This window comes from Epinephelus fuscoguttatus, linkage group LG11 (assembly GCF_011397635.1).
Source record: "Epinephelus fuscoguttatus linkage group LG11, E.fuscoguttatus.final_Chr_v1".
Taxonomy (NCBI): Eukaryota; Metazoa; Chordata; class Actinopteri; order Perciformes; family Serranidae; genus Epinephelus; species Epinephelus fuscoguttatus.
Genome location: NC_064762.1, coordinates 13,504,655 through 13,531,233, shown reverse-complemented (window position 1 = coordinate 13,531,233; position 26,579 = coordinate 13,504,655). Strand labels below are relative to the sequence as shown.

The window sequence follows — 26,579 nt, the reverse complement described above, 5'->3', positions numbered from 1 at the left end:
TTTTCCACGTGTCTGCAGAAAAAACATGGATACAGAATTAGTGATGTCACACAGTGGCTGCTCTCAACTTTGGGTTTATATCTTGTCATGATGTCATCACTTATTAGCAGCAAGACAATTCCGGGAGCTGAGGCTAGGCGAGGAAATGGCCACCACCATGCTGTGCTACGCAGCAAGTCCTCCCAATTAAACAACAAAACACATCTGTCTCTGCCTTCTAGACCAACACAGAAGACTCTTCTGATCCGACACCCCTATTGGCCGCTCAGCATCGTTTGGCTGTGGCCTCCAAAACCGTTGCAAGTTGACACACGTCTGAAAAATAAATCTGTTTACCGACGTGACAGCATTATGGTTACAGTTTGGTTGAGGTACAAAAACCACTTGGTGAAGGGACAGCTTCATAGTTTGGGTTGAAATGAGTACTTTGGTAAGGTTGGGAAACATTGTGGTTTAGGTTCAAATGACAACTTCGTTAAGTGGAACTTTGTTGTCATGGTTACAATAATAAAACATTTGTTTTAAGGTTGAAGACTGATTGCGGTCTTCCTAAAAACAAAAAACCCAACAACACTGACTGTTGGGTGGACACGGGAAATGAACAGCAGTCCCCTAGTTTGATGTTTCTCTAGCAGAGGACGAGTTAGTGCAGCGATAAGGACATGATCCCTCTCTGGCTTCCCGCCACATTGGAAATAGGTTTTTCTTGCATTTGGGTTTAGTGGGACTTGAAATACAGTGGATCATTGTGAAATATAGCTAAATATTAATTTAAAGGAATACTTCACCAACACAATTATCATTTCAGTCAGGAACACTTTTGTCAAAGAAAACTTTATTTCCATTTGCAGTTTTATATTTGGTGGCATGGCTCTGTTCTGGGGCCTCTGCCTTTCCTGGGGCCTACGCAGAAAGCCTCTTCCACACACCTACGTGGAAAGCCATAAGGCAGAGAGAGCACACTTGTCTGTCCTTCCACATGCAAATGAGGAAAGCCTGAAGCAGAGAGAGCACACCTCCCTGCCCTTCCATGCGCCTACGTGGAAAGCCTAAGGCAGGGAGAGCGCACCTGTCTGCCCTTCCACGTGCAAATGAGGAAAGCCTAAGGCGGGGAGAGCAAACCTCCCTGCCCTTCCATGCACCTACATGGAAAGCACAGGAGCAAAGACCCCCCGGGAACAGAACAGAGCAGCATCAATGACAAACAGAAATGACATGGATAAGTCAGACAGACACAACATGAAAAGGAGGCGCTGGGGTGGAGGCGGGTTGCAAAGCGGCTTGCAGAGGAAGCAGCAACAGTAGGCAGGCCAGAAATTTGTGCAGGAAACGTTGCTTTTGTTGCATGCAACCACGGTAAACAATGAATCCCAAAATTGAGAAAATTCTTGATGAATTAAAGCAAAAAGTGGCCACGTTTAACGGCAGGTTTTCCTCACAAATGCAATGTACCAAGGGGAGAGTAATTGATATACAAAGGATCATTATATGGGTGAAGTATTTCTTTAAGACGATCAAATTCTTTTGGACAAATCTGTGTTTTTTGTGTCCAGCTTACCATTTATGAGGAATTATTACCACATTTGCTACTAAGCCACACATACTGAGACTATACTGTACCTTGACCTCTTCACATATAGTGGTCACTACAGTGGACAGCAATTTAAAAGCCATTTTCTTGTACATGCATGGGGTTTTGATGCTGTAATTGTTAAAGTCACTGCAGTGAACCCGAGTGTGCCGTGCCATACACTGCCACCCACTGGCCAGGTGTTGTCGGTGCAACACAAATCTCTCAAAACCAAGATGGCTGACAGATACAGGAAATGTTGTGCAGCACAAGAATATCTTGCCAATCCCTCTGTAATAGGAGACTCTGACAGGTGAATAAAATCTGGTCACATAAAGTAACATCTAAGGAGTGATACAGTTGTTAAATATTCCAAATATTGATTATATGTTGCAAGGAAATTTGTTGTTCTTAAAATACTTCATCGGCAGTGACTTTTTTTTGGCTGTAAATCAAATGCATGTTTAAGAAATGTCTTGCTGTGTTAAACTGATGCAAAAACATCATGCATGAATTATTACAACTTTGGTCAAGATTTTTTCTTGAAGTTCATTTTTTTAAAGTCAGCAGGCAGCAGCTATGACAGAATGTATTTCTGAAGACACATCTGTCTCAGCTTTTAAGGCATACTTTAAATGTGATCACCTGGTAGAAGGCAACAAAGGACAGGGTATCCATTCGTCACAAAAACACAGGCTGACACACTCACTGTGTACTGCTCAGCTGCCTTTGGACCCTGAGATGAGACCTAGATGAAATTAGGGAGTAATGCAAATTCCCTGGTTTGTCTTCCTGTGAGGTGACAGTGCTTTACAACTGAGCTTTTCGGTCCCTTCTTACATAAGAACTGCAAAGTCATATGATGCCATGCGTAGTAGGCATGACATCACATGATGACTGATGTGTGTGTGTGTTTTGGCACAGCACGAAGAGGGTCAAATTCAAACCCTTGGCATGGCCTGTGGACAGACACTGGCATGGGAAACAGGGGCCTGATGCTGAGAGAGAGAGAGTAATAATCGCTGTAGTCATTGTCGCTAAAATGGCCAGTTGGGTAAAATGGCCCGAGATGCTCATCTGGAATCGTTCCATAAAGTTTATATGAAGTCCATCAAGACTGATATCATGTCCACACCAAGAAAGGGAACACATCAAACTCAGCTTGGACGTGGATTTTTTTTTCCTCATGTCTCATTTTAATAAATATAAATGTAGTATAAGAGTCCACATGATGAGCTGTATGCACAGGCAGCACATAGTCTTATCCTATATGTCTCTCTGTCTATTGTTTTCCATTTTATGTACATAACTATTGTGTGGGCTCTGAGGACTTCCATAACTTATATGACCTCCACACAGTACTGTCCCTGAATGCATCCCGTGTAGCCTCTGATGGAAAACTGAAGCTGCTGCTCTTGTGATGTGCTGCCTCTACTATGCAGCCTGCATGGACATTGTGTTAAAGCTGGGGTAGGCAATTTCATTTTGCCGTTGTTAGGCAAAGATCTTATAAGAAATGTGTTGTAAACCAAGTGGTTTGAGAGAAAACTGGACTTCTGCACCTCCTCTTGGCTGTTTTCAGACTTTAGAAAATCTAGCTTATGACGGGACCAATCACAGGTCATTTCAAGTAGAGGATGTCCCTATTGGCTATCCTACAAATGCTGATCTGCACTTCCCTTCGGTGAAATCCTGATTCAGTGGCGGAGAATCCTGCAGAGAAAGTTGCCATCTGGCAATAAACAAACAAAGCATGTGTCAATATTGGCAAAGTGTTTTCAGAGATGAAGAGGAAAACCTGCCAACAGTTTAGCCTTCTGCTAACCAGAGCTAAAGACTCACTGCACCTTCAACTTCATGTTTATGTAGCTAACGCGAGTTAGAGCCTTGAATCACAGTGTGTCCTCCGCCTCACTTTCCTCAGCTACAGACCACTTCACCAGGAGTGGACAGGAGCTCTGGAGACGGATCCCCAGTGAACGCAAACCCCAGCTCCAGGGGACCAGGCAGCCCCAGTGCTTAGGATCAGCAAACTTTCTGTTGCTGCCACTACCCAGGTTAGTGCACCAAGCTAAATTGACATCACATGTCAGTGTTTGGTCGTGGACTTTCCATGTCCATATATGACATGAAAGGTACCCTGGGTGCATTGGTTGTTGACGTTCTGGGACGCCGTGTCAAGCTCTGCCTTTTACATGCACTGTCTTCTTTCAAGATATACTTCTTTTTTCACAGGAAAACTATGGACTTTGGAGTCGGTCCAGAGCAGCAAGGAGTGAGGTGGCAGGACCGTGGGATGGCTAGCTAATTCTTGTTTCATTTGTGGTCTGGTAAACAGAGAGACAGTGGGGCAAGGAGGGGCTAAACGAATGACTTGTGCGCTACTCTACAGTGAAATAAGATTAAATAAATCCGTGTATGGGAAACACAGGGTTACAATATTATGCGTGTGCTTATGCCCGTGGTCGTGTGGTGGGAGGGGCTTTGGACTTCTGCTTTTTTTGCTTTTTGCCTTCTCAGATTTCTGCATCTGCCATCTTTAAGTGGCTCGTACACGTTTCTTATAAACAAATCTTTTTGTATTAATGGTTCTCTTGTGAGGGTCTTTACACCTGCCATCAATGAGCTTCACAAACGCAGCAAAAAAAAAAAAAAAAAGCACCTGATCCCTCACTGGCTTCCCACTTGTTAAAAATCAATTTCCCTGGTTTTCAGTGCAGACAGCAAACTCGTAGAAAATAGTCTGAAAATGCTTAGCTGGACAAAAACCTTTGACACACACTTTGTGGGTATGGTCAGGAGGAGAAGGTTGGGTGAAGTTTACTTTCTGTCATAATATCAGTTTGTTTTAATCCTGTTTGACTCTCACTGTACGGCCTTACCCGCTGTGCCTTCTCCCTCTCCCTCCTGCCCGAGCCCTGCCGCTCAGTGATTGACACATTCTGGCAGAATAAATTAAAACCTCAAGCTGTGACAGAGCCCGAAATAGCAGGAAGCTGTCGCTGACCTGCAGTCTCTAGTGCCACATGTCAGCAAGCTTAAAAAACTTGGCAGGACATTCTGCACAAAGGAAGCATGTACAGGTGTTTGTATGTTTCTGGCGCGTGAGTGTGTATACAGCACATGAGTCACAAGCACTAATCTGTGTTGATGTTATAACTACACCTGCAGTGTCAGGAATTTGTCCTACAGGTGGTTTTAAACAGAGCCAGTACGCTAACGTTTGCTGCTTTTTACTAAATCAATTCCAACTTGTTTAATTAAACTGAAACCACTTTGGAATTTGAAGGCAGTGGCAGATGGATCTATTTTTTTAGCCAGCTGTTCTCTGGAGGGTGACGCTGGGGTGGGGGGGCTAAGCCCCAAGATGTTTAGTGGCGTAGGACTGCGGTTCCCTTTGCCAAGTCACAGAGCTCCTGGTTCTTGCCAAGCAGGGGGTGGGTGAGAGAAAATGCCATTTAGCTGGCTGGTATTTATAGATATGTGAGGAACTTGTGCTCAGGCCGGGCCGAGGTGCTGACGACGTAAAACGAGAGGACGCTTCCAGAAGTCGAGTGTCAGGGCACACAGATAAAAATACCCGGTGAAAGATGGGCTTGGTCATTAGTGGCGCAGTCTGGCATGTGACATGGCAGCATTTCAGTGGTGATTTATGATTATTACTACAGCTAACCTATACCTCTCCCTTTCCTGCCCCCACCGTCCATCCCAAAATTGGTTTGCCAAATGGAATGGCGCATGGAGTTTATTTCAGGGGCACAGAAATTTAGACTTTGGCAAAGTGCCACGGTTGGGTTTCAGATTTTATCACAATATTGAAAGAAACACATATGCAATATTTAATCAATCTCTTGTGCTAATTAAGATGGCGGTGCACGAGTCAAACGCATGCTGCTTTCATGTTTCATGCGGGTGCAAGGATTGTTTTTCATGAACATTTTAAAATGGTGCTGACTCCCTGCTGGCATATGAAATGACTTACTGTTAGTATCAATCAATGAAATAATTCTGCATAAAAATGATGTTCAAACTACAGAGGGAGGGATAATGAGCTCATTGCAGGCCGCTGCCTTCCCTAATTGCCGGAGCGAGCTGCCACAGGGAGGAACAAAGGAAACATTTAACACATCGTAAATTCCTGTAATGTCCTGCCGAGGAGCTGCCGCTCCGGTTACACTTACAACTTTTTTTTTTCGCTGACTCTCTATTAGTGTCCGGTGACAGAAAGAGACAAACATAATACAGTCAGAGACAGTAAAAGCAAAACATTAAGTTGGCTTTTTATGCATGTTTTAGGTTTCTTTGTGTGTGGCCTCATGTCATGACTACAGTAAATTCTCTGTTATTCCTTTATTCCTCTGTGTTTGGGCCATCAAATGGGTGGACAGTGATTTTAGTATCAGGTGCTTCATGTGGCAGGAAGGCTGTTTCAATTTCAAATTAAGACATTTAAATTTTAAAAGCTTGACATATCACTTTTACGCATTGATTTCTGGCATTAACATGCAACCTCCTTTCAGACATAATTGGAGCTATTTATCGTGTGGAGAACATGACTTATGTTTCCTTTCCTTCATTTTAAATACACTGAGTATCAGGTCCAGATTCAGTCTTGTATAGTGTTTCTCCTGTTACACAGACGGGCGAGCTGTGCAGCTGAACGCTGTTAAAACACACAAATACAGCACTTCTCTCCAAGAGTCTGCAGAGAAGTGCTACAGTGTCTCGCTGAATTCCTTCCCAGTCTTTTGTCCCTCAAGGCAAATGATGGAGCATATGCCTTTCACTCGCTGAGATGGTGATCAAGTGTGTGAGAGCGGTTGAGGGAAGAGATGGAAAGACGGAGAGAGAGGGTTTGTGATTCTGTCCCACATTGAGCGTCCTCAGAGACTCCTCACTTGTGTGAAAGCATGATACAGTACAGCATGTGAGTTCCACACAGACGTGGACTCTGAGTGTGTGAACACAACACGTACTGCATGTGTGTGGGGGTTTTTGGAAGGGGGGTGTGATCAGGCCAACAAAATTAGTTTACCATCAGCTGTGCTCTGGCTCTCATTCGGTCCCAGCCTCCGTCCAGTATTTCTTCCAGCTCCCTCCACCTAATGGCGGCTCAGGGCGGTTTTACTGCACCACCCTGGGGAGGCTACTGTGGCCAGATCCAGAACACTTGGCTTTATGTGGATTGAATGTTTTATGGTTATGGACATAATATTTAAGTATAGGAACAGTCTCACATGATTCCACCCCGCACAACGATCCCCAGCCCTAATAATTACACCAGCATAGGAAAGGTAAGTGGGAAAAGTCTGTATACTGTATCAGAGACGTTATAATTAAGTTATGTAACTGTTAAATGATTGTGGAATGTACATATTAGCCAATTAATCAACTGACAGCAAATGAATTGGCAACTATTTTGATAATGTCTTGGCATTTTTTATGCAAAAAATATATCATGGTTAAAGTTTCGCACATTTGAGAATTTGCTGCTTTTCCTTTTAATTATTTTAATCCTTCCAATTTATTTCTAATAAAGTAGAGGTTTGAACTGTCAGTTGGACAAAACAAACATGATGAAGGTGTCATTTTTGGTAATTACGTAAGAATTCCTCACTATTTTACAAATTTTTACAAACCAAATAAACAGTCAATTAAAGGGTCACTTCAGTGTTTTTCATCCTTTCCCAGGTTTTTGTGTCTAAGTGACTAATGGGAACAACAGATTTTGAAATTGGACCATTACTGAGAAAGAGGGCTACAGATGGCAGCGACGAAATGGGCTGTAATATAATCATTGGGGGCAATTGTGCATCGTCAGTTTACATCCACTAAAAGTGCTTGTTTTGACACTGACAGGATCATATTATTATTATCAGTGTCAGACAACACTATGGAAATGATCCCTTCAGAGACAGACCTTTTTGTTAAACCAGAAACAGGCCCAAAATCAAAATTGCCAAACCCACCAGACTCCATTTAAATAAACAGTAATTTTATTGTGTATAAAGTCAGCATATTTTCACATCTAACTGGAAGAATAATGGTTTACTTCAACCAAACTAGAGTTGGTGATTGTCGGAACAGTGGAAAGACAAACTAAGATGGCTTCTATGAGTTTAACTTTGTTTTTGTCTGCTTTGAATGAAGTTTGTTTTATGATGATAAAATGACTGTTTATTTAAATGGAGTCTTGTGAGTATGGTGACAGCAATTTCAAGGTAATTTCTAGTTAAACAAAAGGTCTATCTCTGTAGGGATCCTCTCCATAATGTTATCAGATTACTTAAAATAACAATGTGAGCCTGTCAGTGCCAAAAACAAGCACTTTTAGTGGGCGTAAATTGATGGTGCAAACATGCCCTGAGTCATTATATTGCAGCCTGTGTTGTCGCTGCCTGCTGCAGCCCTCTCAATTTCAAATAATAATGCCTCCATGAGTCACATAGACACAAAAACATGGGAACAAATGGTCCAGGTTGAAAAATACCAAAATTAGCCTTTAACAGAGAAAATAATCAGCGGATTCATCCATTATGAAAATAATCATTAGTTGCAGTACTATACAAAATAGTTAAAATCAGCTACAGCAGTGATATTCATTTAAGTGCAAGTTCGTTTTCAGTACAGATCTCTTACTTGTAATGATATTCTTAGAGCATGATGCGGTGAATACTTCCTCCACTGCTATGAGTTTCCTCAGCGAGAGAAATCGATGGACTATCAGTTTAATAGCTTACACTGATGTTGTCTTCACACCAAACATGATGCGAATTTTTGAGTTGCGTTACTTGCACGAGTTTGAATGCTATGATATTTTGTGTTGACTAGCTTCATATGTTCAAATACCTGGCGCGATACATTCGTGAAATTGCTGGGTAGATGAATGAACTTCCAGTGGTATGACCTCAGCATCATGCATGCCTGTTGTATCTCAATGCTGATTGGCTATCGCGGCGCAAATTGGTTGCTGAAGATCAGATTTTTCACCTCTTGCAACTAAGTGTATGACACGTTATTGCCTCAGGCGGAACCATAGGCTCTATGTCAGTATAGAGACTACACTGTAGTCTGATGTGCACCTCCCCAGAAATGTAACTACACGTCACAGCAATGAAGACCTCCTGTCTGTTATTGTAAGCTGAAACCATTTCCCTCAGTGGAAACAAAGCTTTTATTTACTTTAATTTCTCAGATAAGAAACAGTAAATTGTGAAGACAATAAAGCCTCCACAAAAATATCATTTTAAGCCTTGTGTGTGATTTATCCTGGCTTTATATGAGCAGAGGAAATTGCCGCTTGTTGCTAGGCTAATTTAAACAATGTAAAATGCCATAGGCTTGTGGTAAGAACTTTAGCATGATATATTTGTTTGGAAAAAGTGTTTAGTATAAGACAGTTGTTTTGTCAGTGAACCTTGTGAGTTGTAATGGAGCCGAATTTTAAAACGTTACCTGTATAAAATGTTGCTGTTGTCCCTGGCTTCATATGAGTAGAGGAAAAGACCACTAGCTGCTAGGCTAATTTATACAATGTAAAATGCCATAGGCTTGTGCTAAAAACATATGCATGTTGTATTTGTGGGGAAAATGTGTCCAGATAAAGACAAGTGTTTGTCTGTGAATGCTGCCAGTTATAGTGAAGCTGATTTGTGTAGTTGTGTTTGAAATTGTCGCTATTAAGCCATGTTTAATGTGTGTTTAATGTGTGTTTTGAATCAACTTCACTTTACAGCGCTACACAGAAACCTCCACCACTGACTAATGTTTTGGAGGTGTAACTGCAGACTGACACAGACACACCACTGCACAAGTATAAATGCTCACAACGGCGTAGGCCACGTGCGTAGGGTCTGCCATACAACTATAAACCCCCCCTTTACTCGCTTTATTTGTGCTGCGTAATATGCATATTTTGCATCATTCACATTGTGTCCATCACGTCCATCGTGCCACCTGGCAGAAATTTGCATTTAAACGCGTCTTAACATTGACTTTACATGTAATTCACTAGCGTAAACTGTGTTATTCCCGCCCGGTGTGAACACAACATAATAGTGGAGGTTTTTACAAACCAAACCGTATCAAACAGTAAAAGCTACTTTTTGGAAACTCGCAGTCCTTCGTTCTTACAGTTTTGTAAGCACATTTGTTCAAAGAGTATAGAAAATTACAAAATGCAGATATGCAAAAACTACAAAATGTTCCTCTCTGTCTCGAGGCAGTTGTATGTCTTAATAAAAAAGACAAAAAAGAAATTAATTTCCTCATTTTGGTGCAGGAACAGTAAAAAAGTATATCCCACAATTAAGCTTTTATGTATATAAAGATGCAGCTTAATTGGAGCATCTTGGGGCGGCAGTAGCTCAGTCCACAGGGACTTGGGTTGGGAATCGGAGGGTCGCCTGTTCGAGTCTCTGTCCGGACCAAAATATGGAGCGTGGACTGGTGGCTGGAGAGGTGCCAGTTCACCTCCTGGGCACTGCCGAGGTGCCCTTGAGCACCGAACCCCCCACCCGCTCGGGGTGCCTCACCAAGGGCAGCCCCCTCACTCTGACATCTCTCTACTTTGTGCATGTATAGGTCCTGTTTGTGCATGTGTGTGTCTTTCGGACCTGTGTGTAACTGACAAGCAAGAGTGAAAACATTGAATTTCTCCTCAGGGGGATTAATAAAGTAAATAAACTTAAACTTTAAAAGCTACACATGGTTGGTTTTTGTTGTTGTTGTCGACTTCAGGAGGAAAAAGGATAAATGAAGAAGGTGTGGAGAGTCAAGTGCCTGGGCACACATATCTCTGAGGACCTCACATGGGCACATAACACGAACTGCCTGATCAGGAAGGCACAGCGTCGATTACACTTCCTGAGAGCTCTCGGGAAGATCAACCTGTCACAACCTCTGCTGCTGTCCTTCTATCACTGCTCTGTGGAAAGTGTTCTGACTCAAGAAAGCCCTGCAGAGAGTGATAAAAGCTACACAGAAAATAGTGCACACACACACACACACACACACACACACCTACCTGCTCTGGAGGACATTTTCACCACCCACTGTCTCCAGAAATCGACAAACATCCTGAAGGTATCACCCTGCCCACCATCTGCTTGACCTCCTGCTCCCAGAAAGACGTTATCAGACAATCAGACGTATCAGCAGACTGCTGAACAGTTTTTAACCCCAAAGCCATTACTACACTGAACGCTGCACTGAAATCACACAACCAGTGATATGTAATATTTATACTTACATTGTGTGCAATAACTTTATTTATTTATTTTATGTGCAATGATTTTAACTTATTTTATGTTCATGGCATATGTTGGCACTGCTTTTGTGTGTGTGTGTGTGTGTGTGTGTGTGTGTGTGTTTAGAGTATGAATGAATTATATCTTATCCCCTACTTTATTATTTATTTATTTTATTCTGTGCATTTAATTGAATTGTATTCATTTACAATTACAATAAAAGGAATTGAACTGAATTGCTGTTGTTTCTCTTTTTTGAATTTTTGTTTTGTTTCTTTGAAAAGAAGAGGACACAGTTTGAACAGTGCTGGATTGATTCACGGTCCGCTCCATCAGAGTCTGTGTGAGAAACAAGACAGGGGGAGGGGAGACAGAGAGAAGGTAAAGAGTATGTCAGCTGGCCACATGGTGGTGTGTGCTGTCATGTTAAAACAGTTAGCCTTTGATAGCTATTGCTGCAGCGGTCAGGGGGCAAATCACTTGTGATTTTCACTGCTGTGAACTCGATGTGTGTAGCTCGTGCGCATGTTAATGTGAATGAGAGAGACAGAGAGGGAGAAAGAGGGAAATGTTAAAGAAAATCTGTTTGTTAAAAAGTGACCAGATCTCTGTGCATTATCCTTCCATACGTTACTGCCTCAGAAACATCTTACATCATGTCCTGCTCTGAAGAATAGCCTCATAGTCGATGCTGTGTCATCAAGTTCGAGGACTGTTATCAAATCCTGTATCCACCTACTCCTGCAGCAAATTTGATATCATCCACTTGCACCATTATTAATGAGATATCTCACAAAAATTGAAAACCAGGAATTGAGACTCCAGTATATCTTGGGCATTGTCTTTCTAAAATTTGTGTAAAATAAGCTGCAGACTGCTTATACTGACACACAGAAGCCCTCTTCAAGCCTCATTAACACAACCAGACCAGTGTTGTAGATACAGTACTCCTGTAACTGCTGTGATTGCAGTAAACTTGTGCTGAAGTAAAAGTAAAAAATACCACAGTGTAAAAAAAAGGTACTCTGTTAAAACTAAAAGCCCTGAATTTGAAATTCAACTTCAGTAAAAGTACAAATGTGTTGGCATCAAAAAATACTTGACATCAAAACTGAGCATAGTGTTAGTTCAGGCAGGACACGATGTGAAGCTCAGCTCACATCCCAGCTCCATCAGCTGATCTCAAACAGCCCGATCAACTGATGGAGCCGCTGATTGATGGAAGGGAGTCAGCTGATAGATCACATGAATCCTTTCTAGGCAGCCAATTGGTGAATCTCATTCAAGGCGCCCTATTTAACCTGCTCTGGCCTGCCTACTGTTGCTGCTTCCTCTGCAAGCCACTTCGCAACCTGCCTCCACCCCAGCTCCTCCTTTTCATGCTGTGTCTGACTTATCAATGTCATTTCTGTTTGTCATTGATGCTGCTCTGTTCTGTTCCCAAGGGGTCTTTGCTGCTGTTCTCCTTGCCTTAGGCTTTCTATGTAGGCACATGGAAGGGCAGGGAGATTTGCTCTCCTTGCCATAGGCTTTCCTCATTTGCACGTGGAAGGGCAGACAGGTGTGCTCTCTCTGCCTTATGGCTTTCCTCGTAGGCGCATGGAAGAGACTTTTTGTGTAGGCCTGCGGGAAGGCAGAGGGGCCCCAGAACAGAGCCATGTCACCAAATATAATACTGCAAATGGCAATAAAGTTTTTTCGCCAAAAGTGTTCCTGACTTTAACATACTTAGGGTAGCTTGTGAATTTCCTCCCAGGGATCAATTAAGTTTTATCTCAGTCTATAATATTACATAATAATTTATATGTTTATTATATTTTGTATTATTAAACTGGATTACAAATAAATGTATCGGAGCAAAAGGTACAATATTTCCCTCTGAAATGTAGTAGAGTAGAAGCACTCAAAGTTCTAGGGCCATATTCACAAAGCTTCCTAATACAGAGTTGCTCCTAGTGACTAGAATTTCCCCTTAAAGTTAAGAGTAGGTCCTTGTAAAGATAAATGTTATTAACAGAGCATCTTAGACCTTAAAAGAGCTCCTAAGGTGAAAACTGTTAGGAGCAGGGAGGAGGACTTTTAAGAAGCTGAAGAGTTTCTTCAGCAGAGGAGAAAATGATGGGAACACAAAGAGGAGAAATATTCTGCAAACACTGGATGACAATGAGTAAATGAAACACTACAGATTAGATCCTGCAGGGATAATGTGCATGGTTGATGTTATTAGGGATACGCACACATTTCCCACCTAACACATTAATGGCATTAATAAAATGATCACAATGAGATATTTGTAAAACTGGAAAAATGCAACAGTGCAGCAGTGATGACTTGAGTCTGTCTCAACCTTCCATCAGCAGAGTGATCACACGAACAATGTCAACACTTTCACAGTGAGCAGTTCATTGCATTTCCACTGGGTGTCCACACCTTGCAGGCTCACAAAATGGTCTGTCTGTGACAACCAATCACACCTGTTAAAAGAATGCATCGTACCTAGCAACAGGGTCAACCACACCTCCTCACTAAGGTAAAAGTTTCTGTCTCTTCCTTGCTCAGAGCTGCTCCAAGAACTTTCCTAAGCTAGGACTCCTTACTAGAAGTTTTTAGAATATGTCAGGAGTCCCCACCTGGACCAAATATGGAGTATGGACTGGTAGCTGGAGAGGTGCCAGTTCACCTCCTGGGCACTTCCAAGGTGCCCCCAGGTAAGGCACCAAACCCCAACCCCAACCAAACCCCACCTGTCTTAATCCCACTAAAAACCTCCTGAACAATGAACATTGAAGATACACATTTAGCTTAATGTTATACCTCTCTTAAGCCTGTGAAGGAAGTGTAACAGGTTGCATGGTCTAGTTCACCATTGTGTCACACAGAAACCAATCAGATAAGCAGGAATTTTTCTTTCCTCATACTTTGGTTGAACCAGATGAGTGTGTTTCTATTAACTGCACAGGGCAGGGCAGAACTGCATGGATAAAAAAACAGAACTCCTCCTTTTTCACACAAACGGCAGGAAGAAGTGACGAGACGTCCACACCTAAACCTGCTCATGTTAATGTATTTGTACATTTGTGACAAAAATAAGGAAGATGATTCAGTTAATGCGACATTTATTTATGAAACAGGGAATTCTTGAGTGTTTGTAGAAAGCGTTTGGAACTAAACGTGCTGAGCCTGAGCACAGGCGGAACAAACATGAGCAAGTGAGTCTGCTGTCTGACAGCCAAACAAGAAACCAACAGAATGGCCTCCAGTGCATCGCAGTCTGAGGTGGACTGTACCTGCCCTGTGTGCTGTGATATATTTACGGATCCTGTGCTCTTGTTGTGCGGTCACAGCTTCTGTAAGGACTGTCTGCAGCAGTGGTGGAGACAGAGTAGACTCCAGACATGCCCGGTCTGTAAGGAAATATTTCCGATGGCTCAGCCTCCACGTAATCTGGCACTGAGAAACCTGTCTGACACCTTGAGACGAGAGAGGAGTCAGAGAGCGAACTCAGGGTCTGAGGAGATGTGCAGTCTGCACGGTGAGAGGCTGAAGCTCTTCTGTCAGGATGATCAACAGCTCATCTGCCTGATTTGTCGAGATTCACAAAAACACAAGAAACACAACTGCTTCCCCATCAATGAAGCAGCAGAAGCCTACAGGGTAAGCAAATATATATATATATTTATAAAACAAACAGAATTTTTGGTTTGATCATTTAAAGCAGCTATGCGGAACTTTTTACCATTTATAAAACTGTCCCTAGTTCGTATCATGATTTCGGACACATTGCACACTCTTGTACAGTAGGTGGTGCTATGCACCTGGAAGTTGTTTGCAATCCGTCAATAACTTGAAAGAAGAAGAGCCGTGTTTACAGAGTGGGGGTACGTCCCAAGTCTGTTATTTTATACTGCTAACTCCTAACTCCTTACTTGAACCGGAAGTCGTTCAAGTCGTTCATCTTTAAGGCCGTCTCATGTCTCTTATTCCTGCCAGTAAGGAGTTAGCGTTAGGCGGGATCTGGCTTAGGGGTTGCGGCTTTGATCAGCGGATATAATGTGACTTGGGATGTACGCCAAACGCTGGCTCTGTTATGCAGCAGATCCAGCTGTGCCGCCGTCATCAGAAAAGGACGTCGCTTTACGTGACGCTTCAGAGTAAGGCCGTCTCATGTCTCTTATCAGCAATTCTCGCTCCTCACTCCTAACTCCTGACTCCTTAAATGTTTTCCTAAGTGGGAGGGACTAAACAGTTAGGTAAGGTGGCTAGGTTAGGTGGTTAGCAGTAAATTTAAGGGACTTGGGGCGTACCCAGTGTTCTTCGAGTAAGCGGTACGCAACGGGCATTGCTGAACACATAACAGTTTTACCAGATGTGTCTATAAGGACTTGGTTGTACTTTCGATGTCATGGCGGATAACTAAGGAGCACCATCTAAAAGAAAAAGAACAGAAGAAGGCTAAACGGGACAGTGATAGGGCCCGAGCCCAAATGCGTGTAAACCTTGGTCGGGCATTCACCAAGTGCAGAGAGCTGAGAGATTTGAAAGGTTTAAAACTGATCCCGAGTTGGCCCTTTTCCTAATCCACAGGTATGTCATTTTTGTTTTTATCTAGAGAATATACCGCAACTTGTTGGACATTGTTTCACTTCAATATATGACGACATGGAAGTTATAAGCAAGCTAAATGTAACGTTAGCTGACGTGAACCGCTTTTGTCTAGTAACGTTACAACAAACGCCACAAAATTATCTGTGACTGTGACCATGAACACAAATATACAGCAGGCAGTTGTCCTCAGTTTATAAGAAATTCAGAGCTACACCAGAACATTTATGATTTTCCTCTCGCTCTCCAAAACAAATGCATGCGGTAATTGACGGTTGCAGTCGAGATTTTATGAATGAAGCTGAAGACTGCAGCCGGAATTTTACGACACCAAGCTGTTGGTGTCATGCTGCTTCGACCAAAAGGGGCGCTATAATCAACGAAAACGGAAAGTTCCGCACAGCTGCATTAAGAAATAATTCATAATATTGCACATAGCAGGTAATGGGTGTTGTGAAGCTAATCCACTGTTTACTATGCATTAAACATGTGCGCCTTTATTTGCAGGCTCAACTCAAGCTTAAGACACTGCATTTGAAAACCAAACTGGGGTCGTTTCAAGCACACAAACTCAACTATGACAAAATGGCCGGCCACATCAAGGTAGGTCACAAACTAAATGGTTATGCAGGAAGTCAGCAACATGTGTTGTCTTCTATCATCAAAAAGATGTCTCTCCTCAGCTCCAGGCTCAGCAGACTGAGAAGACGATCAAAGAGGAGTTTCTGAAGCTTTACCAGTTCCTGCGAGCAGAGGAGGCTGCCAGGATTGATGCAGTGAGGAAAGAGGCGACGCTCAAGAGTGAAGCGGTGAACATCAGGATTGTTAATCTGACTGCAGAGATCTCCTCGCTTGAAGACAGAATCAGAACCACAAAGAGGGAGATGATGGCTGAGGACATCTCATTTATGCTGGTACTCAGTGACTTCCTGTGTTAATGAACATTCTGACCTTAACATTGAATATTTAACTAAACTGGAGGTATTCATTCATCACCCTGTTTTCTCTTTATTTGACAGAATGTCAGATCCACAATGAAGCGGTAAGTTGCTTCCTGTACGCTCTCTATTGAAGCACAGCTGAGTGATAGTCAGGGCTGATGGTAGTTTGAGTCTCATCCACTCTGTGGGGAAAAGATGTGGATGCATCTCATTAAAAAGTTTGAGGGAGAGGCGAGCTAGATCGAAGGTGGGAAGTCCAATGTGGGCGTATTAAAAACATTTGACTGGTAATCTGTGGCTGCCTAATATTCCTGCAGATCCCAGTGCAACCTGCCAGACCCAGAGACTCCATCAGGAGCCCTGATGGACGAGGCCAAACACCTGGGGAACCTGCTGTTCACAGTCTGGAGGAAGATGAAGGACATAATCCAATACAGTAAGCAAAGTGTTTCTGCCTGACTTTATTTTACATTTCAATCTGCAGTGTGCAGATAACTGATGAACTTAATCACCAAACCACACCAGGCTGTTCTGTGAATACACTGTAATACCTTCAGTAAACCTTTAATATAACAAACCTTTTGTTTCTATGTGTTCTTCTCTAAAGCTCCTGTAACTCTGGACCCCAACACTGGCGACCCGCTATTGATTATATCAGAACACATGACCCGTTCGACAGAGAACTTCAAGACTAAGCCGCTTCCTAGAAACCCAGAGAGGCTGCAGAACTCAGACATTCTCGGCACTGAAGGCTTTAGCTCTGGAAAACACAGCTGGGATGTGGAGGTGGGGCTGGACTGTTGGGCTGTTGGTGTGGCTGCTAGAACCAAGAATCCAAAAGGGTTCTGGGGCATCCTCAGACATGATGTGCACATTCTGTTAGAACATATTCAAGAGGATTATGACAGACTTGACTTAGAGGGTTCAATGCCCCAAAAGATCAGAGTGCATCTAGATTATGACCAAGGCTTACTGTCATTTTTTGACCTTGGTAGGAAAAGACCTGTACACACCATCAAATACACTTTCACAGAAACAGTCTCTCCATATTTTCGTGGGAATGTGAAAATCCTCCCAGCTGTAGTGTCAGTGAAGATAAGACAGTAGATGTATAATGTTTTCAGTGGCTGTGGAAGAGATTTCTTAAAGGCGCTGTATGTAAGAATGTGGCCAAAACGGTTACTGCACTCAAATTCAAAATACTGCCACGAGTCGTGTCCGCCCCCCCTCCCCTACAGATTCGAGGTTGCTGGACAGCGGCTCGGTTTTCCAGCGGACCATTCGAGCAAGTCCGGCTTCTCTGCTGCTAACGCTGCTGCCGGGATACAGCTGAGGAGGAGCCGGCTGCTAATGCTATGTACCGGGACACTGCTAATGCTGCTTGCCGTGCTGCTGTAGCTCAGTCGTAACTGTAACTGATGCTGAGACTAACATTATTCCTTAGTCTCTGTGACATATTAGGATGATTTTACGACTGTTTGCTTTAGATTTCTTACATATAGCTCCTTTAAGTTTCTAAAAATAACCCTGATGTCACTGGATTTACCTCAGCTTGGAATTTCAATTTTTTGTTTTTAACAGCCTGCATTATGGGAAATGTAGGATCCACTGCAGGGTTAGAGAGGGAAGACTAAATATATGAATCTGTTAAAAGTTTGAGTTTTTGAAATCATGTCATTTTATGATGCACTCTGAACTACTACTTTAATCATGTCAATATTTGTGATCAGACATTAAAATAATAAAGACAATTTTCCTGAGTCCTTCTGTTTCTGAACTGAGGGTGTAAAGACAGACAGTGTACAAACTGAAACAGAAATCAGTCAGATAAGAAGAATTATTTCTCTCCATCTCTCTGTATGGAATTATGACACTAAATTATTGTAGAGTCAGTTTATTATAATTCATTGAATGTTGTAAGCAGATTGTAGAGCTGAATATATGAATTTGTTGAAAGTTTGAGTGTTTGAAATCAATTCTAGTTTAATTTTATGATGAACTCTGAATGTATCCAGTGTTATGATTAAATTTCATATATCAGCTGTTTTTAATGCTGATATATGAAACAGACTGTTAGAGTTTTATCATGTAAATATTTTGAGATCAGACTCATTGAAATAATAAAGACAATTGTAATGTTTCATCAATGTTTCCTCATTTTTGGAGAGTTCTTCTTTGTCTGAACTGAGGGTCTAAAGATAGAAGCTGTACAGACTGAAACCAGTCAGATAACAAGGATTATTTGCTAACATTTTAGATAACGACCTGCATCATACAGTGTAATTCTTGTCCATTTACAAGATAATTATTTGTACTAACAGTGCACCAGTCAGCAGTCTTGGTGGCATAGATTCAACAAGGTGCTGGAAACTTTCCCCAGAGATTTTGACTTGACCAAGATTGACATGATAGCATCACGTAGGTACAAATCTGTAATTTATAGAAAATATAAGTTACATATATATCTATATCTATATCTATCTATCTATCTATCTATCTATCTATCTATATGTATATATATATATATATATCTTTAATAATTATAATTTGAATAATTATAAATATGTACAAATAATTTACATACTAACTTAATTAATTTAATTAAATTATTTATTTATATCTGTATAATATCTATTTAATATACTCTATGTGTATTTAATTCATAACTTTTTGTATAGGCCCAGTTGAATATTGCAGTGATAATGTGTGGTGATTACAAAACCCCACGGCACATCTGGATTGACATCATGGCACACCATTTGAGAACCACTGATCTAGTGGGCCGGATTGGACCCTTTGGCGGCCGGTTCTGGCCCACGGGCCGCATGTTTGACACCCGTGGAAGAGGTGGGAAAAAAGGCCGTTCCTTCCTCTTTCCATGGAAAACAGGAAATATTGAGTACTGTGGTGAGATATTTGAAAACAAAACTCAGAAAGCAAATCCAGTTAATACGACGTTTATGTATGTTTTATGAGTGTTTGTTTAAAGCGCTCGGAGCTTATAGCGCTGGAGCTGAGCAAATACGAGTCCGTCTGTGAAAGTGAAAGTAAGTTAGCTGCGTAAAACCACAGGAGAAACCAACAGAATGGCCTCCAGTGCATCGCAGTCTGAGGTGGACTGTACCTGCCCTGTGTGCTGTGATATATTCACAGATCCTGTGCTCTTGTTGTGCGGTCACAGCTTCTGTAAGGACTGTCTGCAGCAGTGGTGGAGAAAGAGTGGAGAGCAGACATGCCCGGTCTGTAAGGAAATATTTCCGATGGCTCAGCCTCCACGAAATCTGGCGCTGAGAAACCTGTCTGACACCTTGAGACAAGAGAGGAGTCAGAGAGCTAACTCAGGGTCTGAGGAGATGTGCAGTCTGCACGGTGAGAGGCTGAAGCTCTTCTGTCAGGATGATCGACAGCTCATCTGTGTGATTTGTAGGGATTCACAAAAACACAAGAAACACAACTGCTTCCCCATCAACGAAGCAGCAGAATCCTACAGGGTAAGAACATATGAATAGTTTAATAAAAACAACATAGAAAGTTTTTGGCATTGGTGTTTTTCATGATTTTAGAAATAACTCTTAATATTACACAACAGGATTTAACGCCTTTATTTGCAGGATCAACTCCTGCTGAAGGTCCTGCATTTAAAAACCAAACTGGGGTCGTTTAAAGCACAAAAACTCACCTGTGACAAAATGGCCGGCCACATCAAGGTAGGTCACACACAAAACTGTTACTGAATCAGAGAGCAACATGTGTTGTCTACTCTGAGTTTACAAAGAGATTCAAAGTCCAGCTGCATTTCCCCCCCCCATATCGTAGATAAGCAAATGTCGACGATACAATAACGGTCAACTTTTATGTCACGGTAAACCTCGAAATCGGTATATTGCTGCACCCCTAGATGCATTACTTTGGATCTCAGTGCGTGATGTGATTGGCTAGTTTGCGTTACATCCAGTGCTGTAACAGCAATAATATTACTCTTCCATTAACAAGTAGTGGACTTAATAAAATTTCAGTGATAATATCACAGTAACTGCAAAAACCAAACAACCTGTTACAACACCACTTTTGTTATCACATCACTACTGACTTTAAATACAACATCACATCAGTGGAATCATTTTCAGAATCATCACGCTGCACATGCACATCACAAAGCAGCGAGCTAGTTGGAATCATTCCCATCACTTTGATTTTGTCAGGAGGAGAGATGACAAGAGCAAAGTTGCTGCAGGTAGTCGGACTAAAACCCTTTACACTGCAGAAAACATGTCCGGTCTGAAACACCTCAGCTACTACGACCGACGGCACAAAAACGTAAAGCTCCAGGAAATACACCCCACCAAAGGTGAGCCCTCTGCGGCTGTTGACATCGGCTGTATCCCCACACGTATGTACTGGACATTGGCTGAATGGTAGTCTGTCTTCCACCCTCATCCATAGCCCTTTTTAAACAGGCATTGTGCAAATTTGCAGGAAAGCCCAATCAGTCTTTTTTTCAGCACTGGCAGTATAAAAGCAAAATCGGGAAGTGCAGCAAAATGCCATCTGTCTACTTTTGTTTATACAGAATGCACCTTTTTCGGGGCAATGGGGGGCGTGAGCAAGTAACAAAACGTGTAGCTCAGCGTGTGACGTAAACAGTGACGTGGGAGGGAAGCCGCGGCTGGTCAGTCCTTCGGCAATTCTCTCGTAAGTTGGCCCGTTCTTCACCGTCCCCGTCATCTGTTAATGGCCTCTTCGTTTGCGAGGGCAAGGAGGGTGCGCAATTCCTTGTCTCCCCAGTTGCTCATCTTTGCAGTGTCTGTCAGGTTTGTGTTTCCCTCTTGCTACTAGCTGCTCGCTAATTCCTGCTATCAGCTGTTTCCTGTTTATCCACTGCCAGTGGCTCGCACATGCGGCGTCATCAACAGCTCCTCCCACAAGTCATCAACAGCCCCTCCCGTGGCGGAAGGCCGCCTCGTTCTTTTTAAAACAAAAAGGTTCCGCCAATATGACTACCCTACGAGGCGGAAAATTGGGCACCTCGGATCAACTCACCAATCCGGCTCTGTGTGTCTAAACGCTTGTAGCTTGCCGGCAAAACAGCCCAACATTCGTGGAAAATCTGGCAGTGTAAAAGGGGCTCATGACTGTCGAAAAGGGGAACATGAAAGAAGTATGACCCAAAACAATTTGGCCTCTTTAACCTGCTCAATAGCTGCCTCGTGCGAAGAGTTGTACACCTGCCAAATATCAGCCCCTTTAGCCTGTTTTCAGATACCCATTTCAAAACCAGCCTCAACTCTTCTTGAAGTGTTTAGTTAAGCTCCTTGGCATTTTTCACAGATGCATGCATTGTAGTGTCCCTGTAGTGTAGGGTCCTAGGTATCCTGGGTGCACAGAGCCTCTGCTAATAATGTCTCTCCTCAGCTCCAGGCTCAGCAGACTGAGAAGACGATCAAAGAGGAGTTTCTGAAGCTTTACCAGTTCCTGCGAGCAGAGGAGGCTGCCAGGATTGATGCAGTGAGGAAAGAGGCGACGCTCAAGAATGAAGCGGTGAACATCAGGATTATTAATCTGACTGCAGAGATCTCCTCGCTTGAAGACAGAATCAGAACCACAAAGAGGGAGATGATGGCTGAGGACATCTCATTTATGCTGGTACTCAGTGACTTCCTGTGTTAATGAATATTCTGACCTTAACATTGAATATTTAACTAAACTGGAGGTATTCATTCATCACCCTGTTTTCTCTTTATTTGACAGAATGTCAGATCCACAATGAAGCGGTAAGTTGCTTCCTGTACGCTCTCTATTGAAGCACAGCTGAGTGATAGTCAGGGCTGATGGTAGTTTGAGTCTCATCCACTCTGTGGGGAAAAGATGTGGATGCATCTCATTAAAAAGTTTGAGGGAGAGGCGAGCTAGATCGAAGGTGGGGAAGTCCAATGTGGGCGTATTAAAAACATTTGACTGGTAATCTGTGGCTGCCTAATATTCCTGCAGATCCCAGTGCAACCTGCCAGACCCAGAGACTCCATCAGGAGCCCTGATTGACGAGGCCAAACACCTGGGGAACCTGCTGTTCACAGTCTGGAGGAAGATGAAGGACATAATCCAATACAGTAAGCAAAGTGTTTCTGCCTGACTTTATTTTACATTTCAATCTGCAGTGTGCAGATAACTGATGAACTTAATCACCAAACAACACCAGGCTGTTCTGTGAATACACTGTAATACCCTCAGTAAACCTTTAATATAACAAACCTTTTGTTTCTATGTGTTCTTCTCTAAAGCTCCTGTAACCCTGGACCCCAACACTGGCGACCCGCTATTGATTATATCAGAACACATGACCCGTTCGACACAGAACAAGACTAAGCCGCTTCCTAGAAACCCAGAGAGGCTGCAGACCTGGGACGTTCTCGGCTCTGAAGGGTTTGGCTCTGGAAAACACAGTTGGGATGTGGAGGTGGGGCTGGACTGTTGGGCTGTTGGTGTGGCTGCTAGAACCAAGAATCCAAAAGGGTTCTGGGGCATCCTCAGACATGCTGCAGATGTTCTGTTAGAACATATTCAACAGGATTATGACAGAATCGACTTCAAGGGTACAGAGCCCCAAAAGATCAGAGTGCATCTAGATTATGACCGAGGCATACTGTCATTTTTTGACCTTGGTAGGAAAAGACCTGTACACACCATCAAATACACTTTCACTAAAACTGTCTTTCCATATTTTCGTGGGAATGTGAAAATCCTCCCAGCTGTAGTGTCAGTGAAGATAAGAACGTAGGTGTAATGTATAATGTTTTCAATGGCTCTGGCAGAGATTTCTAAAATCTAAAAAATAACCCTGATGTCACCGGGTTTACCTCAGCTCATAATTTTGAACAGCCTGCGTCACAAGCTGGAGGGATGGGGTTGGAAAGGCATTTAGGAGGCAATGAGGGTCTGATGGAAGATGCCATTGGGGAGCATTCTGGGAAATGTAGGATCCAGTGATTTTGGAGGTTGATGCATACTAGGGACTAAGAATCATTTATTTGAACCTAGCTCATGTGAGTTCCTCAACTGTATAGAGGTACATACAGTCATCTTATTAACATCATTCAGTGTATGTTTTAGTTGGGTTTTCTATTTTAATTTTACAGTGTACTTTAGATATATTCACTCTTATGATTCAATTTGATGTATCAGCTGTTGTTCATGCAAATTAAACAGATTGTTATAGTAAAAGCATGTAAATATTTTGAGATCAGACTCATTAAAATGATAACAATGATAACCAATGTTTCCTCATTTTTGGGGAGTTCTTCTTTGTCTGAACTGAGGGTTTAAAGACAGAGGCTGTACAGACTGAAACCAGTCAGAAAACAAGGATTATTTGCTAACATTTTAGATTACGACCTGCATCATACAGTGTAATTTTTCTGCCAGCCAGTCATGGTGAAGAGGGAGCTGAGCCAGAAGGCAAAGCTTTTGTTTTACTGGTCCATCTACTTCCCAACCCTCACCTATGGTCATGAACTCTGGGTAGTGACCGAAATAATGAGGTCGCAGATACAAGCGGCGGAAATGAGTTTCCTCCGTGCAGTGGCTGGGCTCAGCCTTACAGATAGGGTGAGGAGTTCTTACATCTGGAGAGAGTTCGGAGTAGAGCTGCTGCTCCTTCGTGTCGAAAGGGGTCAGTTGAGGTGTTCAGGCATCTGATCAGGATCCTCCTGGGTGCCTCCCACTGAAGGTGTTCTGGGCATGTCCCACTGGTTGGAGGCCCCGGGACAGACCCAGAACACACTGGAGGGATTACATGTCACATCTGGCCTGGGAACACCTTGGGGTCCCTCAGGAGGAGCTGGAAAGTGTTGCTGGGGAGAGGGACGTCTGGGGTGCTAATTTCTTCAACCTCTGCTCTAGGTTGATCACAGTCACAAGCCATGTACTATCAAAATGTACCTGTTAGAAAATACCTACAGCATTAAGTCTTTTTGAATTGAATTGAACTTCAAGCCTTGTTCCTTTGTATCTACATGTATGTTCCAGTACAAACTGCACTATTGTGGGCCGCAATCTAAAATGATACTGGTTATTTTCTTTATTCTTTGGCTAAACCAGACAGGTGTATGGGAGACCAGAGGCAATTGTAACATCTCAACTTGCACCAATAGTTAATGAGATGGAACCATGAGCAGTGTTCAGTTCGGTGCGCTTTTTTTCTGTTTCCACTGTGAAAAGTTGTGGATGGTACCAATTTTTGGTCCCCCCTCTGTTGGGGTACCTAGCACACAGATCTGGTACTAAAAGGTGGAGCTGTGAACACTGCGGTCTATTGATTGGTCAGTAGCCTGTTTTATTTTGTTCGGAAAATGTCGGCGTGCAGCCTCATTCTGTGGACGGTAAACGAGACTGATGAAGGACGAAATACAGTGAGTGCTGGACGGAGCAGTGAGTGACAACAACCCTGCCCACATTTAAGGGTACGGTTTGCAGTGGAAATGCTAGGGTCTATAGCCTGGAAATCCAGACTCAAAACTAGAAAGATCTTGAGTCTGGCCCTCACCGATACACCCTTCCTACCCAAGGGGCGGCACTAACTGAGGCATATTAAATGCCGCCGCACACAATTGGATAGCACAATAGCCAATCAGAACAAAAAACAAGGTATTCATTGCAGTTAGCCCCATTGGTTTGCCGAACAGTGGGGCTAACTGAGATATTATGCTTTTGCTGTAGCCTGTTGGCAAAACTAGGGCAGTCTTCTGTTCCTCTCTCAAGGAAAAAGATAAGTGTAGTTGGCTTAGCGTTTCTTCCAAAGCTAAACTGAATGGACGCGGTCCTTCGGTAGCTGCCATCTTGGCTGTTTACTTTTCGACTCCTATGGCGCATCATGTTATGCCCGCCCAGAGCCCGCCTCTGTCAGATAGACTGATCTGATTTGTCTTACACTTGGCGCAAAGCAGGGCACAGGACAATACAACTGTTCTAGTAAGTTTCGCACCAAAGCAGGCACATGGGCACATCTGGGTCAACTTCAGCCTGTTACATGCATTGTGTCTTTTCAAAATACATTTCCATTTTCACAGGACATATACAGTTTGCACACAGTCTCTTTCAAAATAAATGCACTAGTCAGTACACAACACTGGGACTTGACATGTTTTTCCTTCAACAACAAACACACATGGTTATGTTTAGGCAACGAAATGTAGTTAGGTTTTGAAAAAGATAACAGGGTTGGGCTTTATATTCATACAGGAAGCAAACACCAGCCTCCTGGAAGAAGGTTGGTGATTGTTGGACCCATCTAGCATCCCTCCTCCCTGCCTTACTAGGACTTCTGCCCCCTTAGCTTTCGTTGTTGTCCGGCTGCATTTCCCCCTGACGCTGTCCGCATATCATGGCCAAGTGAACAAACACATTTTTCGTCAATGCCTTATGTGGAAGTCACTACCCACGCACCAGTATTCAGCAACTTTGGAATGAGACTGGGTAAGTAAATCAACTTTTTTAAGGAATTAGTAGGTATAGCTATTGGATAGATGGATGTTTTTGAGATAAATTAAATATACTTTTAGAGATGAATCATGTAAATAAGTTCTTTTCTGTTTTCATCATGCTTTCATGTTTCCCTGTTTTGGAGAGTCTAAAGACAGAGAGTGACGAAATGTGTGATTTGGGGCTATATTAATGAAAGTGACTTAACTTGTTCATGCTACAGAAACAGTCAAAATGTTAGGGCTGCCCCCCGAGAATTTTCCTAGTCCACTAATAGTCATCATTTAGGGCCATTACTCGACTAGTCGCCTGCATGTTTACGATATTAATTTAATATTAAATGATATATTTTGGGCGGGGCAACACAATGGTTTGAGTTGAAGGTGTGAGAAAGAATAGTATCAGTAACATTGTTAACACTGTGCTACATTACAGAGAAATACCAAACCGTACTAATGGACCTTCATTACAGTTTTTGTCCGTTGCTTGAACACATTTTGCAAAACTTGGCTCATTGTGTCAAACTCTACACACAAGCAAATAAGACACAACACTGGGAAATAAACCATTCACATCTATGACAAATTGAAACTCTGCTATCAAAACCTAACAATCCTTTGTCAAAATGTCACTCTGATGACAAAATGATACCCACTTACATCATATGAATACACTTTCAGATCAGCAGCAACACACTAGTCTACTTTATATAAAACACTGCAGTCTTTCGTTTTCACTGTTTTT

General features: G+C 42.6%; 1 protein-coding gene and 1 long non-coding RNA gene across 5 annotated transcripts; both read left to right on the top strand.

The window, feature by feature from the left end:
- Positions 1-1,810: 1,810 nt before the first annotated feature.
- LOC125896569 (uncharacterized) lies at positions 1,811-3,825 on the top strand. The gene is made up of 3 exons (XR_007450289.1): positions 1,811-1,883; positions 3,495-3,627; positions 3,806-3,825. It is a non-coding gene; the product is annotated as an uncharacterized LOC125896569 (long non-coding RNA).
- Positions 3,826-13,767: 9,942 nt separating this feature from the next.
- Positions 13,768-23,598, top strand: LOC125896549 (zinc-binding protein A33-like). 4 transcript variants are annotated; one of them, XM_049589178.1, is made up of 6 exons: positions 13,770-14,472; positions 15,928-16,023; positions 16,104-16,334; positions 16,440-16,462; positions 16,679-16,797; positions 16,969-18,504. In XM_049589178.1, the coding sequence occupies exons 1-6, from the start codon at positions 14,068-14,070 to the stop codon at positions 17,466-17,468; spliced, it is 1,374 nt and encodes a 457-aa protein (XP_049445135.1). In that variant the 5' UTR covers positions 13,770-14,067; the 3' UTR covers positions 17,469-18,504. The 4 variants fall into 4 exon arrangements, with proteins under 4 accessions (XP_049445138.1, XP_049445135.1, XP_049445137.1 ...); XM_049589179.1 differs by lacking the exons at positions 13,770-14,472; positions 15,928-16,023; positions 16,104-16,334; ... (1 more) ...; positions 16,679-16,797; positions 16,969-18,504 and adding exons at positions 19,168-19,852; positions 19,973-20,068; positions 21,774-22,004; ... (1 more) ...; positions 22,350-22,468; positions 22,640-23,598; XM_049589181.1 differs by lacking the exons at positions 15,928-16,023; positions 16,104-16,334; positions 16,440-16,462; positions 16,679-16,797; positions 16,969-18,504 and adding exons at positions 21,774-22,004; positions 22,110-22,132; positions 22,350-22,468; positions 22,640-23,598 and having other exon boundaries at positions 13,768-14,472.
- Positions 23,599-26,579: the final 2,981 nt, after the last annotated feature.